The sequence below is a fragment of the Astatotilapia calliptera genome, chromosome 3, assembly GCF_964374335.1.
Source record: "Astatotilapia calliptera chromosome 3, fAstCal68.1, whole genome shotgun sequence".
Lineage (NCBI taxonomy): Eukaryota > Metazoa > Chordata > Actinopteri > Cichliformes > Cichlidae > Astatotilapia > Astatotilapia calliptera.
The window spans coordinates 83,215,121-83,234,124 of NC_137424.1; the positions used below are offsets into that span (position 1 = coordinate 83,215,121).

Below are 19,004 nucleotides of genomic sequence, written 5' to 3' on the forward strand. Positions count from 1 at the left end.
GGCTCCACCTCAGTCTCTAAAACCTGAATGTTGACTTCTTGGAACAAGCTGGTTTGATCTGTTTGTGTTTCCAGTTAAAGGGAGGGACAGTGTCACTTACACACTTAAAACTGTTTCAAAAAACACTGTGAACAAACACTGGAAGAAGACATCCAAAATCCAGCACTTGGGATCTGTTGTGGTACAAGTACTGCACCACCACTGAGTTAGTGTTTGTATAAATGTGGTGAAGCAAAGCCAAAAAGAAAAACCCCACCATCATGTGTATAAAAATACTTATTGGATAAATAATGAAAGAATCAGCACAACATACCAAAGAAAGAAAAATGAGGTCAGGGCCTCAGACAGAAATGATAAAGATATAAAACATGACAGTTGTATATGAACACAGGTCTGAACAGGTTGGTCCTGATCTGCTCATTAAAATCTGCATTATCTCGCTTTTTCATCTTTAATCACTGGTGAAATAAAGCTGCTTTGTTTGATGATGATTGATGTGGTTGTGTTTCCTGCTTTCAGTCTTCCAAGGAAATTTTCAGACTAGAAATACTAGAAACCGCCTGCAACACAGTTTCAGTTGGCAGCGCCCCTGCTCTTTGTGAAGCAACAACAACATGTTATTTAACAGATCTGTAAAAAGACTAACACAAACCAAGAGTTTAACTTCAAAACTGAATTAAACACATTTTAATTCAGACTTTTCAAAGGTGTCAGGGTTACTTTGTCCATAGTTTAAAACATATTTCCATTCTTCTTTATCTATCCTGGGAGTTTCTGCAAAACCTGAATGAGCAGAGGAATGTTCAGTTACAGCTCCAGGCTTCTCAGCTTTAACCCCTGCATGAGTGACAGTCAAGTATCACTCCTCAGGTTCCTTTCAGACTACGTGGCTTGCTCAAACTGAAAGAAGTCAACTTGTTGGTGCAAAAAGGTGATTAGCTGAAAACTTGGCATGTCTCAAAATGGTGTGCAGTGTGTCCTTAAAGATCTGAGAAAGAATAGAATAGAGTAAAATAGCTTTTTATCGTCATTTACAAATACAATGAAATTTTGAGTTCTCCACACCAACTGTGCCAGGATAAAATATAAATATTAGAAAGCTCTGCTGACAATGACACACCCATTTTCACCCCTGGGCCCGTGTGATTAGGCAGAGGATCAATAGTGGCTCCACAACCCTCTTAGGGACACTCCCAACAGGCCTTAAAAATCTGGGACTCTCCACCAAATGTTCTCAGAAATGAAGAAGCTTCTCAGACAAAAATTAATGACGTTCAGTCTTTTCCTTCCAAGCTCCTGAGATCACCATGACCTGGGTGACTGAGAACCACAGACATCAATAAAACCACACATGAGTGATGGTAACTGGTAAATATTAACGTTTATTAAGTTGAGTTCATGTTTTTATCAGTTTCCAATACTGTTCCTCTGATTCAGGATTATGTGTGTGCATTGCCGACACGGTCGTTATCATCCTACAGTCCTCTAGACACACTCAAAACTGTTAAGGGTAGCTGCACACCAGAGGTGTGAAGTATCCATACATTCATCCATCCATCAATCTTCTTCTGCTTTAACCAGGGCCAGGTTGCAGGGGCAGCAGCCTAAGCAGAAAACCCCAGACCTCCCTCTCCCTAGCCACCTCCTCCAGTTTATCTGGGGGAACACCAAGGCGTTCCCAGGCCAGCTGAGAGATATAATCTCTCCAGCGTGTCCTAGATCTGCCCTGGGGGCACACAGGAGGCACCCTTGTCAGATGCCCAAACTACTTCAACTGGCTCACCCTTTAGAGGAAGCGCATTTCCGCCGCTTGTATCGGCAATTTCATTCTTTCGGGCACTACCCACAGCTTGTGACCTGAGGGTAGGGACAAAGATTGACCACTAAATTGAGAGCTTTGCTTTTATGCTCAGCTCCCTCTTCACCACGATGGACCAGTGCAGCGTCCGCATCGCTGCAGCCACAGCGCCAATCCGTCTGTCGATCTCCCGCTCCCTTCTCCCATCACTCCTGAACAAGACCCAGAGATACTTGAACTCCTCCACTTGGGGCAGGAACTCGTCCCTGACCCGGAGTGGGCACTCCACCCTTTTCCGGCTGAGAACCATGGCCTCAGATTTGGAGGTGTTGATCATCATTCCTGCTGCTTGACATGTTCGAATATGGTGTTCGTTATCACCAAACTGAGGTTTGCACAGAAGTCCAATAACAAAACACCGTTCAGGTTCAGATTAAGCAGGACGTTCCTCCCAATCACGCCCCTCCAGGTCTCGCTGTCACACACGTGAGCATTGAAATTTCCCAGTAGGACGACAGAGTCTCAAGGCGAAGCACCCTTCCAGCACCCCATCTGGTGCTGGGTACTCTGAACTGCCCCTCGGCGCGTAAGCACAGATGACAATCAGGACTCATTCCCTGTTACCTGAAGGCGCAGGGAACAAACCCTCTCATCCACCGAGAAGAACCCCAACGTACAGGCAGCAAGCCGAGGCGATACCAAGATACCCACACCAGCCCGCCGCCTCTCACCAGGGGCAACTCAGACAGAGTCCAGCCCCTCTCCAGGAGACTGGGTCCAGAGCCCAAGCCATGCGTTGAGGTGCGCCTGACTATATCTAGCCGGTACCTCTTAACCTCACGCATTGACTCAGGCTCCTTGCCCGCCAGAGAGGTGACATTCCATGTCCCAATTGCCAGTCTTGGTAGCCGTTAAGACGTTAATCCTACCGTAAAACAATAAGACAAGGTACGACCTCTCTCATGCTCCCAGGATGTGGGGGTGAACACCCTAGAGTGTTACAGACCTCCTAGGATGAGACATTCCTTCAATATGCCACCAACTATATACTTCTACACACAAATGATTACATGCATCATTCTACCATATGCAAACTTATATCACTAAAAGATTATACTGACTACTAAATACAATTTTCCATTGACAGAAATCTTCCCAAATTTCTCCTCCTGACTGTATCTAATAAAGTATGTCCATTCTAACTGAGAGTTGCTGTGTTACCTTTGTTATAAACTTGCATTTTATGTGTTTGTTTTGTGCAATTGTTTATGTTAATTGACCAATCCATGCTGCGATCGGTGCGTGGTTATACAGCTCCAAAGTGACTGGTTCCAGCTGGAGAACCCGCCTATTAAATGGAGGCAGAAGCACTGCAGCAAGAGAGATCTCCATCATTTGCTATGAATCTTGGAGGCTCTTAATCATGTCACTCAGGGGTGTGAAGTTCATCATCACAGCTGTAACACGATTACGTGACCGTAGTGGTAGAGGAAGACCACTGGCTGTTCTGGAGTGTGGATCAAAGAAACCATATTTGCCTAATGTGGATCTGAACACTGCGATACACAATCCACTCATGATCAGCAAGGCATACTGCACATCTGACAACAGGCAGCTCAGTCCAGCTTCTAAGCTGAGAAAGGTATCTACTGCTTCCTCTGGAGGTTCTCCAAATGCCCCATACCGGGAAACCTACAAGCATCAACTTTGTCTGGCAGCTCATCCGTTGCCAAATGAATACTGTCAGGGAATCTTTTCCTGGCCTCTTTGTACATCACATCACCTTTATCCAAGACCAGATGAAGGTCAGCTGTAGTCATGTTTTCATTCTCATGAAGGAAAGCAAGAAATGTGAGTGAGTTACATGTGCACTCACTGTTTCTGGAGTCTCCATATTTGGGATGAGCCTGGCTGTGAGATGCACAGACATGTGTTACAGAGGGCTGGTTTTCAATGTTCACTCTTTCTGCATGAGATGGTCCTGCCACATCACTGTGATGGCCTATTTTCACAAAATCAGCATAACCCACCTTGTCTCTGCAGCGCAGGCACCTGAAGGTCTGGCCCTTGCCTCAAACACCAGAAAGAAGTAAACCCATACTCAGCATGGATAGCAGCTTATGTCTAGCATGCGCGCCCAACAAAAGTGTTAGCGGGATTAACTGATTAACTGCTTTTCTGTAGACTTTCAGACTCACTTTGGCCATTAAGCTGACAAAGGGACCCAATGCAGTGATGGAGGAGAGATTGGTTTGCAAGAAGTTATGTTGCATGGTCGTATATATCATAAATGGAAGATGAAAAGGGAAAAACAGCGAATGAAAGGATACCTAAAAACGGGAGGAGGGATCCTTGTCCGATAAGATGAGTCCGATATGCATTGGGGCTCTTCTTTCTACTGCTTCTTTCCTGTCTGTAATTTGTGTGTGTTTCTGTCTGTGCTTTAATGCTCTTCACCCTGGGGTTTCTATGCTTTTTGTTTGTTTTGCTTGCTTTTATTTTGTTTTGTTTTGCACATATCTTTCTTTCTACATAGCACTTTAATTCTTATTGTCTGCACTGAAGCACCGCAGCAATTTCCTAATGTTGTAAACCTCAACATCTGGCAATAAACCCATTCTGATTCTGATTCTGATTCTGATTCTGATTAATGTTATTTCTGCTTTTACATGTACTGTTCTGCTGTTTGTATGACACTGTGTAATAAATAACTGATAACAACTCCAGAAAAGGCCTGAAATACATCACCAATTACAAAGGCAATGGGATAAATACGGATATATGGACATCTCATTAGCAGAGAAACTTAAGCCTGCGCCGACCAGCTGACTCCTGTGTTCACCAGAGGATTCAACCTCTCCCTGTCACAAGCCACTGTCCCTCACTGCCTGACATCATCACCAATAGTCCCAGTCCCCAAGTCCACCATCATCAGCAGCCTCAGCTGCTTCTCCACCCGTGACCATCACATAAACAGCCTGTTACCATGGCAACACCTCAGCTCACCATCATGTCATCAGACATTAATTTCATATCATAATAGTAATAAACTGACGAATGATTTCAGTTTGTAATCTGATAACAATAAATAACTTATAATAATTTAACTGAAACAATAACGCAGCTTTGGTTTTACTCTGACTGTGCTTTTATTTTGAAACATCAGGGGTTGTGTCCATGGAAACAGTAGCTCATGCATCCTAACGCTGCTGTTGGTTGGACCTGGCTACAGCATCACCTCCACCTCACCACCTAACAGCCAATCAGCTACTGGTTGATGATGTCATTCAGGCTGATTGGACGTACAGGAGCTGACAGGTGTGTGTGTGTTCATGTGTGGAGGTCAAAGGTCACAGACTAGTTGCAGTCACACACAGCCTCACCTGTCATTTACGTGTGGACGAGAAAAACGGAGAAAACGCAGCGTCAAAGGTGTGCGCCTTTTTTGACGTCACACTGTGCGCCACGTTATTGTTTCGGTGAAATGAATTTCTACAATACTGTTAATTCTACTCTCTGCAGTGTTTAAATGCTTACATATACACACAGTTACTGTCCGTCCACACATACGACTCGGTTCTGCTTCTATGCCCCAGCTTTGTTTACTTTTTCCCACCGAGGCTTCTAGATTGGCCAACATTTCTGCACGGTTAGGAATATATCGCCACCTGTTGCTGTGGCATGTTCATAGCAGCGTTTTCCTTCATTTCTGCCTTTACGTGTGGACGGGATTATTTTTAAAACGGAAAATCTCCGTTTTAAAAAATACCCGTGTACGTGTGGACGTAGCCTTAGACTGAAGCCAGATTCAAACAGAAACAGCCTCAAAGACTCAGAGAGAGCGCTGCTCCATCTCTGAACCCAAAATATATGTTCCACCACCACGCTGCAATGCATCCTGGGATAGGGTGGGCCTACCTGTGCTTCAAATCCAGGGAGAAGGAGGACAGGTTTGTGGGAGCCTGGGAGTCTGGACGGCCTTCGTGGCCTCGCTGTGATGTCATGGACCTTCAGAGGAAGCAGAGGCTGAATTGAAACACACCTGCTGACTTCCTGTGTTCTGCTCTGACAGCTGCCATGTGTCACAGCCTGGATAATAAAGCCATCAAACTTCACTCAGCTCCAGTAACACCATCAGTGTTTGATCTCCACAGGATTCATCAGCTTTAACCATGATAAAAGCAGGAAGTTAAGATGAAGATGATCAACCACACTGAGCGACACACTGCGAGCAGGTTCGCAGAGATCTGAGCAAGAGCGAATGAAAAAACTGAGCGAGAGGGGCTGTTATTAAATGAATGAAGTCGTCACCTCCCAGCTTCAGTCAGACTGGTTCACCTGTCCCCACACCAGTCACACCACTGGCTGAGAACATGGATAATGGGACTTGGAGCTCTTTTGGTTCAGAGACAGCAAGCAGTTAGGCAAAGAGAGAAGAGCTCAGCCTGTGGGATTCACTGAAAGATGTCATAGAAATGCTCAGCACCATCCACAAACATTTGCATTATTTGCAAAGAACATGGAGAACATCGATGCATGAACGCAGCAGTACTCGTGTATATTAGGAAAACAACATTTACAGCTACATTTACCAGAGGACCACAGACCCACGCAGTAAACACAAGAGAGATAAACATGTTCGTGAACACAGGTTTGTTCTTAGAGATTTATGACTTAATGCCAAACTATTCTGTTTGGACATCAGTGTGTCATTGCTCAGTGCAACACAATGCAGATCATGCAGTTTAACAGCATTTGACACATTTCTGTATATAAACATGTTTCAGGCTGAAAAGTCCTTCAATGTTGACACTAGATCATATTTTCTACTCTTATGTCCACTGGAGTGGGTTCAGTCTGTCAGGTGTTATCTAATGATCTACCAACCAAGTTAATCATCCTGTCATGAGATTTGGTTCCATCAGACAGAAATGGATGAACCAGTGTTGATGTTTGGTTTCAGACTGATGGCACAATGATTGTGAGCATGGATGCCGACTTTGGCCTTGTAAGAAAAAGAAGAAGTATTACTGAGCGCTTGGATGGAAACATCATGTTTGTAAGAGACAAAGATGTAGAGGAATGTCTGCTGTCTCATCCTGAGAGCTCCAAACCAGCTGAGCTGAGGAAATGTTGAAGGAAACTTCATGTCACTGCTCCATCACTAGTGAGGCGCTCTCCTAAATAAGTCATAGTTTTAAATGGACTGGTTATATAAGAAACAACATTTGAAGTATTTGTGATGGAAACAGATGTTTTTGAATGTGCAGATGTTGAGTGTTGCCCCCCCCCCCCCCCCCCACACACACACCTATTTTTTTTTATTTTAAAGATAATTTCTGTCATGTTAAAGTTATTATGGTTGATTGAGGACTACTATTTCCTTTTGTAATTAGGACTGCAGCAACTCTGAAGCTGGAAATTTACTTCAGTCACAAAACCAGCAGAAAAAACTAGATGTAACTGGTGTAACTGGTGTATTTGGAGCCTCCTGTCGTCATGAAATTCCCTTGATGTTTTTGAACATGATTCATGGAGAACGCTGAGTTGTTAATCAATGCTTAAGTCACTAACCTACAGTCAACAATGTCACCAAATGTTTCCCAAAATATTATTTCTCTTATCGACTCGAAACCATTGAGATGATCTGTTTTAAACAGGCGAGCAGATCCAGTGTCATCAGTGAGCTGGTGAAAAGATACCAGGACAAGAACATCAAGCTGAATTTCATATACGACACTGTGTGCTGTCCTCACATATACATGTGAGTATCTTCTTTTACTATATGACACAAGAACAACATTTTCTGTTTATAAAACTGTGTTTGGTGTTTATCAGACAAATGCAGGAGGAACACCTCCAGGTGTTTCCCTGGCTGTCCATGTTTATGGACATAAACTGGTGAATGTACACCAACTGACACACATGTCATCCTAAGCACATGCACACACTATTCAGTCCATACTTTGATACACTCTTGTACAGTAAACAGCAAATATGTGTTAATCAGAAATCATGTAGAGCACACGAAGGCTTCCTGGGTTTGGGCTGAACGATGGAGAAGGCATGGAGAGGTTCTGCTCCTTCCTCAGAAGATCTGCACGAGTCACAAACAGATGACTCCATCACATCGACTGGACCTTCTGACTGATGCACTATTGCATTATGGGAGGAGGAAGTCATTGGATCTAGGTCTACATATTTCTGTATTAGTAGTTAAAATGACTCATTTCGATTCAAACTGAGAGAGCTGACAGTTCCTACTGATAGAAGTGCAGCTCCTTCAGAGATGGGACAAAGAGGAGAAGGTCACCAGTCTGCTGAGGAGGAGATTTCTGCCGTCCTGAAAGAGTCCCCGAGTAACCCGACTTTAATGGACCGTATGCTTGTAGTCGCAAGTGAATCTTTTCTCCCCATGTTTGTCCAAGTGACTATTTCAGAACAAGACATCCAACAGTGGATGGAAAGAGAGACAGAAGCTGCCAAACATGCACTTTTGAAAACAAGACCCAAAGGTTTGTTGATTTGGCCTGATTTGTTTCTTATTGGGTATTCAGGAAGCTGACAGTAGCTGCTTCCTGTCTTTAGACTATGTTCCCAGATGGAAGAGGAAGTATGTCATGAAACTGGTCGGGCATTGCACAGCTACAAGCATTTCACCTCCTGTCATACTGTGTATGGTTTTGTGTGTGTGATAAATAAAATTTGAATTTAAAACTGGTTCAACCAGCTCAGGTAGGATTGAATTCAACTATATTTAGTGTTTTGTTGATAGAATTTCCAACAGTAAGAGTTCAAATGTTAGCAAACATACAGGTTAACAGCTGTGCTTAGTTATGTCGACTATATGATGGTAAAACCTTGCTGTCAGTTTTACATGTGTGTTTTTAAATGTAGATCCCTGAATCTCGAGTCATCCACTGCAGACCAAACACAGGAAGTTAACGTGTTAATGTTACCATTTCCAATCATGGTGCCCTTCATCTAATCTGGAAGTGTTTGTTTTGGGGCGGTGTTGTTCTTCCTATTGTGTTTAGGCCAGAGATGCTCTTCAAACAACTGACAGACATGCCCACATTACAAGAAGATGGTGTGAGTCTGATTTGATATTCCAGTCAATGCTGAGAGACCTTGACAAGGAAGCCAGAGGTCAGCTGATGATGCGAGCAGGAAATGAAGAAGGAAGAAGGATCGCTCTACTTAATCTCAAGCACTTCTTCATTGTCACAGAGAGGGAAACGTTGTATTTTCTGCGTCACTTCCTCACAGTAAAGATATTTGTACTCCTGGAAAGAAGATTCTGTGTGTAAGCTGTTGATGGCACAATAAGCAAATTTGACTTTGCAAAATGTTGTGCAGGGAGGTTGTGGTTGATGCTTGGACAAACATGACCTGGATGACTGAGAACCTACGCAGACACGTTCTGAAGGAAGGGCTCCACACTTATTGGACTGATTTAACTCTGCTTATTGTCATCGAGCAAAGTTTATTTAATGTGTCTCAATGATTCAAGCTGCAGTTGGTCGTCATCTTCATTGAAAAATAAATATGAATAAATGATAATAATAAATAATATCATGTGATGTTGACGTGTGTTGTTGGTGTTTTGTGTAAATGTCTTTTTGAATGTAAACGCTTTGTTCCAGACAGACAGGGAGTCGCTATCAGGCTGTCCAAGCAAACCCACGTCTGTAACAGAGACTGAAGAAGATTGTGACAGAGCCCAACAGTCTGCAGTGGCCACCACAGTCCACCGTCTTCACACCACAATTTCAACATGTCTGTGACGTCTCCTTGCCCTTGTACTCACTGACCTGCATTCATCCATAGATGACACTCAGGACCCTGGTTCCACAGCTGTTCTTGTTCACAGCAGCATCCAGTTAGAGAGGAAACTGGATAATGCAGTGATGATGTTCCAGCATCATGTTGTTGCTCCTCCTCCACATGCTTACCTGCCACAGTTTAACTCCGCCTCTCAGACAGTCATGTCACCTGATCTGCATGTTTTGCTGTACGATGACGTCATCTTGAGGTTGACGAGGAGAAAAACTAGTTTAGTCCTGCAGATGGCGATCTTGCAACGTGTTCAGAGAGCCGACACTTTGATGATGCTGCCTGGGTTGGACTCTATATGAGCAGCTTCCACTCTGGTTTCACTTTTAAATAAACTTGTTTGATTTCACTTGTAAAAGCTGAGAAATAAATGTTTTATTGCAAAATTATTTGTTGGTACATTTTTTAAGGGTCAAATATCCTGTTTGATTTGAGGAATGAACTGTTAAGGTGGAATAAATGAATCAGTTGAAATACATCAGACTCCAGAAGATCCAGGGTGACATCATCGTTACCTGGCAACAGAAGCCCTCATCTGATTTTATTGGAGGATATTTACACCAGCAACACTGTTTAGTTTGATATGACGGGTTAACAACATGCTGTGATATCCAGTTCATCTGTAATAGATACTGGATCTAATCAGTCAGCAGATATTTGATCAGCTTATTTATAACTATACTAGAAACAAACACAACTGTGTTGGTGATTAATTATTTGCGCTGCTCATGATGTCATCATCACTCCCTCCTCCACCCTCAGCAGTCCCAGCATGCTGCTGTGGTGCACCCCACCCTCACTCTACACCTGAGCCACAGACCACACCCTCCACCTCAATATACACCACAGTTTTCTCTGCTGTGGAAATGAGATCAGGAGGAAATCATCATGATTATTATTTAATAAACGCTCACATTAATGTGGGCTTATTTGTTTCATGTTAGAAACATTAGTTGAGTGTTTTTAGTATAAAATGGTCAAAGTCCCTCTTTTTGCTCCTCCCCTCACCTGTGGATGGACGGTGCTGTTACCGCGGTGACAGCTTGGATGTGTTTCAGCCCTGCCTGGTTATCACTGCAGGAATCTTTCACATTTATTACAGGTAATAACTCTGATTTTTCTGTGTATTATGAACCAAATGTATCCTGATACTCACAGAGATGGATGAGCAGAGGTCACATGATGAAAGAACAAACATGGAGTCTTTGATTGATTTAGATATTTATTGATGAATGCAAACAAACCCGACACTGAACCATCGTCCAGCAGAACAAACCTGATCACATGACCTGCTGACCCAAACAGTGCAAAGCTCCATGGCAACAACAACAAACAGCCTCACATATGTTAACAGAGGCTGTTAGAAGCACAGAGTCTTTACAGTCTTTCTCCTGTTTGGACACAGATCTCTGCACATCTTCATCACAGTTACTCACAGACGTGCAGAGTGTGTGGATATCAAAGCTAAGTTTCCACCATGTTTGTAGTCTGTACTGGGACTCATGGAGCATCTCTCTATGAGCACTCAGTGCTTTCAACAGTGAGTCCCAGTTTAACCAGCAGCCTTCACACCACACATCACACAGACATGGAAACTTCAAACCTCAGACTGAAGTCACTGCCAGCGACTGTGCTAACAAACACAGCAAACAGTGAAGGTTTGGTAGAGAAAGTCGGTTGGGTAGAACCAAGTACGCGGTGGAGGAGGCGGGGTTACATTACTGGATGATTAAACATGGAACTATTTTGCTGATAATAATTGAAACGATTAAAGAAAATCAAAAAGCTATTAATGCAAGATAATTCATAATTTTATAAACTGGAACGATGAAATTATTATTAATCCTTTATTTATCCAGGTAAAAAATCTCATTGAGATTAAAAATCTCATTTCCAAGAGAGACCTGGCATCATAGCAACAAAAGTCACATACCACATAGGTATATAACATTTAAAACAAATACAATATCCCATACAAACATGTGTAAAATATACAATAACAGATCAAATACAAAAAGAGTACATTAAAAACAATCACACTGAGTAAAAGAGCTGTTCTCTCGTTCCTTTAAGACAGACTTAAACTCTCCCAAGGTAACCAATTACTTAATTATATTGGCTGGATCTGATTATTGGGGGGTCATGACCCCCGTAACCCCCCTGGAAATTACGCACCTGGTCCTGAGGTCAAATCCACCATCTTTGTTTCAGAGCTTCATGTTCTCCCGTGTTTGTGTGCGTCCTCTGAGGTACTCCGGCTTCCTCCCACAGTCCAAACACATGCAGTTAGTGGGGTCAGGTTAGCTGTGAGTGGTTGTGTCTCTGTGTTATTCCACCTTAATCAATGACTTCCTGTTAGCATGAAGTGCTTCTGTAGGACTGATGTCATTTTCATGGTTGGATCATTTAAATGAAGCTGGACTCAGATGCAGTAAATAAGCTGATTGATCATTAATGAATAAAGCTGGTCAAACACATCACGTGGACACATGTGATTGTGTGTTGTAGTATTGATCCCAATGCTGGTATCAGTCCTGGATCAATAACACTGGATGGATGCGTTCAGCATGGAGCCCCTGAGCTGTGTTACAGACAAACATGGAAACTGACAGGTCTGTGTCATTCACAGTCTGTAACACTTCTAAACAACAGAGGCTGACCCAAGTGCCTCAGAGCCAGGCACGCTCACATCACAGCTCTCTAAATAAGCCAGTTTCAAAATAAGAGCTGAAAGCTGTGTTTGCTTGTGTTAGCTTATTATTGTGGAGACTAACATTCAGTGATCATGTGTTCAGACTCATAATGATTACTCTCAGAAATCCTGATCTTTGTATTTACTGTGTGTTGGATCAATAACTGAGATTCATGGTATCACACAGCTGTGCTGCTGCTGATGTCAGCACATCTGGAACAATACGAGGTATCTGCTACCAGACTGAGCAGGACGTGAGACCTGTGGACTGTTTAAAGCTGTCCCTCCACAGCTCACTCAGACCTGATCCACACCTCAGTGATATTCTCTGACTTCCTCAGTAGAGACAGAAACCATTCAGATCTGGGACCATCAGCTGACTGATGATGTCACACAGACTGTGTTTTTCAGGAACAGTGATTCTGATGTGAGCCTGCTAGCTGACAGCAGACCTGATGAAAGCACATGTTCACATCTGTGAGGACAGACTGGACTCTTTGACTGCACCTTGGTTCTCCTCAGAGGTCTGTACAGGAGCATGTCCACCCCCACTGAAGATCTCAGTCACTGTGAAACATAGAAAGCTGCTTGTGTGGCCTCTGCCTCACATGTAGATACAGCTACAGGTTTCTCTGTCAGTCAGACTGAAACAGTGTCCTGATGCTGCATCATTCAGCTCTGTGCCCCAGTCAGCATCACTGGGAGCTACCAGTGTTTCTGCCCTTTTCCTGTAACACTACACTCAGCACAGGCTCAGCTGGTATCCAGTGTTGGACTTTGGCTTCAGCTGCTGTGATAGATCCTCTAACATAGATCAGCTCTGCTACATGTTGTTAGATAAGTGCAGCTGCTGTCATGTCCTGATGTTTCTCTGGCTCAGCAGCTTCTCCATCAGAGGTTCACATGGAGCTGATCCAGTATCTCCAGTAACTGTGTTCTGTGCCTCACTGGTTCATCCTTCTGTCTGTGTGACGTCAGTCAGATGTTGAAGTTAAACTCTGTAATCTTCACTGTGTCACAGAGTTCAGTGAGTCCCGTTATTCACAGTATCAATCAGATCATCAGAGAACAGCTGATCAGCAATCAGTGGTGCCAACAGCGCCTCCTGTGGTGAGAGGATGCAATAATGCAATGTAGCATTTTTCCACTCAACACTTGCAGTCATGGAAACTGTCTGTTGGATCTGTGTGACGTTGCTTTCTTGGTTAGAGTTCCTCACAAACGTCCAGATGATTCTTCTAATGAGGCGTCGACCATGTTTGCAGCTCTTTGGAAGAAAACGTCGCCCTTTGCCATCCTTACTTTTCTTTGACTTCTTCAAATGCAGCTGAACTCCAGCTGGTATTTTCTTGGACTTTGCAGCTGTTTCTGGTCATCAGTTCATTCCTGCAAACCTCTGAAGCTGAACAACAATGATGCTGCATTGCTGGCTGATCCCAAAAGGTTGATTCTGTTCATCTGGACGTTTTCAGAAACGTTTGCTCACTGATCAGGTGACTTCTTCAGTCTCAGCTGACTGCAGCTTTACAAGCTTACAAACAGCACATTTGCACAATGACTGAAAGCAGCAGCACCTGATATATATGATACTAATATAATACATATACATATATAATCCATACTAATGATGAAGGAACTGAGCTCACAGTCCATTGTTCATTCAGTGAACTACTCAGTTTATTTTGGGCCTCAGAAATGCTCACTCTGTTTGTACATCACTGTCAGCAATAGACTTATTCTGCTGTGTGGACAGGAACACATGTGACATCACTTCCTGTTTGTTTGTGACTGAAGAAGTTTACAAGGAATCATTTAGAAGAGTTTCAAACATCAACTGATTGAATCCATGAATCTGAAAATGTGTTTGTGAGTGAAAGAGACAGACATGTACAGACTGAACTATCTGTTCAACAGTCAGAGTGTTTCTGTAACAGGAGACACTCTTTACACTCCACTCAGCACAGGGACACTGAGGAAGCAGGAGACCATAAACCCAGGATAAAGAGTTTGAGTGAATGTGGTGTTGAAGGTGTGGAGGTGGATCAGAGTGTCAGAGGAGACTCTGTAGAAGGACAGAGTGCCAGCAGGACAGTCCACATACACTGCTGCTCTGTTAGAGACAGAGGAGGAGGAGGAGGAGGAGGAGGAGATGGATGTTTTTATTTTATTGTGCCTGACAGACTGAGGACCATCATGAGAGCACTCCAGACTCCAGGACTGATCATTGTATCCAAACACACAGTCACTGACTCCTTTCCTTCTGATGCTTCTGTAACTCACTGATATATGAACGCTTCCTCTCCACTCGACCTCCCAGTAACAGCGACCAGTCAGACCATCTCTACACAGCAGCTGAGGCCAAACATCAAATCTGTCTGGATGATCAGGATATGACTGAACCTCCTCCTCCACATGTTTCACCTTCCTGTTGTTGTCAGACAGTTGGAGCTTTGTGTGCACTGTGTTTGTGTCGATTGTGAGTTGACAGGAATCTGATGGAGAGAACAAACACAATCCAGCTGCAGTTATTGATCCATCATCTGTTCATTGATTGACACTTTGATGATGACTCCTGACATGATGAAGATGGTTGAATGTGTGCTGCTTTGTTTTCATGAATCCCATTAAAAACACACTTACACTTCCTCAGACCTGGTCTCAACCATCGGACTCCAGCAGGCTCCACCCTGAAAGGAGGAGGGGGGTCAGAGCAGCACAGTCAGCATGCACACATGGACATTACATGGCTCTCACACACACACTGTTACACACTGAGCTCAAAGCTCGGCTCCACTGTTTTATTCAAAGAAATCGACATTTATTTATCAGCACATTTAAAAACAGCTTGAGCCAAAGTGCTGCACAGAGTAGAGAGAAAATAGGAAACATACACAGTAATGACTATAAAGACTGGTCAGGATTGAAAGCTACAGAGTACAAATGTGTTTCCAACCGGCTTTTAAAAATGTCCAGTGTTGGTGACGACCTGATGTGAAGGGCGACTGTTCCAGAGTTTGGCTGCAGCCATCGATAAAGCTCACCTCTGTTTTTACGTCTAGTTCTGGTCAGAAGCTGCTTATCTGCAGACCTGAGGGCTCCACTTGGATCCTTTTGTTAAAGAGAGATAAGATGGAGCCAATCCATTCACAGATTTAAAGACAACCAGATCTGGAAGTGGATTCTACCACGTACTGGTAACCAGTGGAAAAAGCTGGTGATGGGTCGTCTAGCACAGACCCACCGCTGGAAGCAGACAATTGATGAGGGAGAGAACTGTGACAGCGCCGTTCCTTCACTTGACCTCAGTCGCTCTCGTCTGCTCCCTCGTAACACTGCTCTTTATTGAGCTTACATGAATATGCACAAGTTCATTAACATATGACGTCTTACACATGTATGAACAAAGAGTACCAGTCTGTGCATAGTGTAGGTGTGTGTTCCAGATGTGACCCTGTGACCCCAAAGCTGGTGCTAAGAGTCCAGCGGTCCCCCTAACAAAGGGCTCTTATACTTAAGCAGACACAGAGTAGGTGTCCTCCTACACCATAAATCAGTAAGAGAGGGTACGACCTCTCTCATGACCACAAGTGGTGTGTGCATGCCAGAGCACTCTGGAAGTCACACACAGTCTTTACAGACTACTAAGGATCAAACCTCTATCATTATGCAATCAATTATAAAACTCTAAGCAAACGGTGGCTGTGGCTCAGGTGGTAGAGCAGGTCATCTACTGATCGGAAGGTTGGTGGTTCGATTCCCGGCTTCCCCTAGTCTGCATGCCGAATATCCTTGGGCAAGATACTAGCCCGAAATTGCTCTCCGATGCATTCATCGGAGTATGAATGTGTGTGAATATCAGTTGTGCTTGTACGAATGGGTGTGAATGGGTGAATGCACAAGTTGTGTAAAGCGCTTTGAGTGCTCAGAAGAGTGGAAAAGCGCTATATAAGAACCAGTCCATTTACCATATCAGTAAATATTTCTAAGCATAAATGACAATCAACAATATAAACCTTACAGCTGGTTTTAATAACCGAATTTATTTGTTTCTCAAATGAGAAAGAGCTATCAAGAAACACTCCTAAATCTTTAGTTCTGAACTTTTCCAATGGGCCAGGGTCAACATTATCTGCTAATGCATTATGCACTAATGTTAACATTTACTTTTTAACAATGTGAGTAGCTAATGCTAACACTATTTCCCTTAACTTTAAAAAATGTGCACGGCTAATGCTAACACTCTTTTCCCTAGCATTACAACAATCTGTGCTGCTAATGCTAAGTAGACCGCCATTAGCACCTACATCTGATTTAAGGCAAATATGCATTAGAACCTAATACTCATATTGTTTTCCTTTGCTTTATAGCAATGTGAGCAGCTAGTGCTAGGTAGGCTGATGCTTGCAGCTAATGCTAATTTGATGTGAATTAGCATTATATTAGTCGGGATTTAATGCTAAGTAGACTGTCATTAGTGGCTAACACAAATTTTAGGTGAATAGGAATTGGCAGCTAATCCTAATACCATATTTTCTTGCTTTATAACAATGTGACCAGCTAATGCTAAGTAGTTTGCCGTTATTAGCTAATACTAATTTGAGGTGAATTAGCATTATCCGCTTATGCTAACAATGTTTTTTCGTACTTTTTAACAATATGAGTAGCTAATGTGAACAGTATTTTTCATTCAATTTTAACTTTTTCCCTGTGATGTGAAGAGTTAATGTTAAATAGGCTACCATTAGTGGCTATGCTAATTTTAGGTGAATAAGCACTGGCAACTAATGCTAATACCATATTGTCTTAATTTCTAACAATGTGAGCGGCTAATGCTAAATAGGGTGCCGTTATTAGCTAATGCTAATTTATCCGCTAATGCTAACAATGTTTTTCTTATATTTTAAAAATATGAGTAGCTAATGCTTATACTATTTTTCCTTCAATTTTAACAATGTGATGTGTGTTACTGTTAATAACTATTGCTAATTTGATGTGAATTAGCATTATCAAATAATGCTAACTATTTTCCTTTGCATTATAACGATGTGAGGACTTATGCTACGTAGGCTTCCATTACTAGTTAAAGCTAATTTGACGTGACTTAGCATCATCCGTTAATGCTAACTCTTTCCCCTTGCATTATAACAATGTGAGCGGCTAATGCTAAGAAGGCTGCTTTTATTAGCTAATGCTAATTTGATGCGAGTTAGCATTACCCGATAATGCTAAAACTTTTCACTTCCCTTTTAACAATGTTTGCAGCTAGTTCTAAGTTGGCTGATGCTAGCAGCTAAAGCTAATTTGATGTGAATTAGCGTTATATTAGTGAGGGATTAATGCTTAGTAGAATGCCATTAGTGGCTAATGCAAATTTTAGGTGAATAGGAATTGCCAGCTACTGCTAAGTAGGTTGGAGGCCGCAGGAAACAAACAGGAAGTGAGTGAAGGACACAGGAAATGTTTCCATCTGTTCCTCCTCTATTAGACATTCTCTCCATACCTGAGAGTGTCCAGTCTCCATCTTGGATCCTTTAGTCCAGCCGACAGCAGCTTAATCCCTGAGGCTTCTGGATGATTATAGCGCAGGTCCAGCTCTCTCAGATGGGAGGGGTTGGAGCTCAGAGCTGAGGCCAGAGAAGTACAGCCTTCCTCTGTGATCAGACAGCCTGACAGACTGCAGACACACAAAACAACAATCCATCTGTCAACAATCATTTTCTCTTTGTCACAATAACATCTATCAATTTACATCCATTCAATGTAACTTTATGTATAAGTGACAACTTCCAACAGACGCCAGCAGTCATCTCAAGCTGTTTAGCAGTATAAGGTAACAGCCTACAATATAGAGCGAAAGACCCAACCATCAGACAATCCACTGTGAGCAGCACTTGGTGATGGTGGGAAGGAAGAACTCCCTTTGACACAAAGATCCTCCCAGTGAAAACAGGCTCCAGGAGAAGCATCTACCATGACTGGTTGCAGGGTGAGGGGAAAGAGAAGAGATGAGCTCAGAGAGACAAGAACAAAACACAAACTAAGGAGAGAGAAGACAAAAGTTAAGGACAGAGAAGAAAGCAGAGCATCATGGGAAGTCCATCAACAGCCTGAGCCTATAGCAGCATAACTAGGGGATGGTTCAGGGTCACCTGATCCAGCTCGAACTATAAGCTTTATCAAAAAGGAAAGTTTGAAGCTGATCTTCAAAGTAGAGAGGGTGTCTGTCTCCTGAACTCAAACTGGGAGCTGCTTCCACAACAAGTCCAACATAGCCAGGCTGAGTTGTTAGATTAGTCCAAAGTCAAGTCAGAAAGTCATTATTTGTGTCAAATGTAGAAATAACTAAAAAGTTATTTCTCAATCTGATATTAAAACGTTTAAATGGTGAAAAAACCTGTAATGAAAACAGAAAGAGTCAATAAAAGCCTCTTTAGAGGGTCACCAGTTTAAAATTCAGACATTTAAACTGGTGATTCTCCTTCTCTGCTCCATTTCCTCTCTAGACTTCCTGTTCCTAGGAGGGATTTGATTGGCTGAACGTCCTTTTAGCCTTTCTTTAGTTCTTTGGGTGCTAATCAAAATGTATGAGTCATGTGACGTGACATAAGGAATTCCATAAGGAATGGAATGATGTGAATGCAAATAGGCAGGCTCCATCCTCGGCCTCTAGCGACTGTG

At 42.9% G+C, this 19,004-nt stretch overlaps 1 protein-coding gene across 1 annotated transcript; it reads right to left on the reverse strand.

The window, feature by feature from the left end:
* Positions 1 to 10,843: 10,843 nt before the first annotated feature.
* LOC145426006 (stonustoxin subunit beta-like) lies at positions 10,844 to 18,386 on the reverse strand. Its single transcript, XM_080299587.1, has 3 exons — positions 17,827 to 18,386; positions 14,967 to 15,013; positions 10,844 to 14,818 (listed from the first exon to the last, which is right to left on the reverse strand). The coding sequence occupies exons 1-3, from the start codon at positions 18,039 to 18,041 to the stop codon at positions 14,271 to 14,273; spliced, it is 810 nt and encodes a 269-aa protein (XP_080155713.1). The 5' UTR covers positions 18,042 to 18,386; the 3' UTR covers positions 10,844 to 14,270.
* Positions 18,387 to 19,004: the final 618 nt, after the last annotated feature.

Coding starts and splice junctions, on each gene's coding strand:
- LOC145426006 (XM_080299587.1), bottom strand. CDS start 18,041: ATGATTGTTGACAGATGGATTGTTGTTTTGTGTGTCTGCAGTCTGTCA. Junction 15,014..17,826: donor TGGAGACTGGACACTCTCAG/GTATGGAGAGAA, acceptor TCCTCCTTTCAG/GGTGGAGCCTGCTGGAGTCC. Junction 14,819..14,966: donor GAGACCAGGTCTGAGGAAGT/GTAAGTGTGTTT, acceptor TCTCTCCATCAG/ATTCCTGTCAACTCACAATC.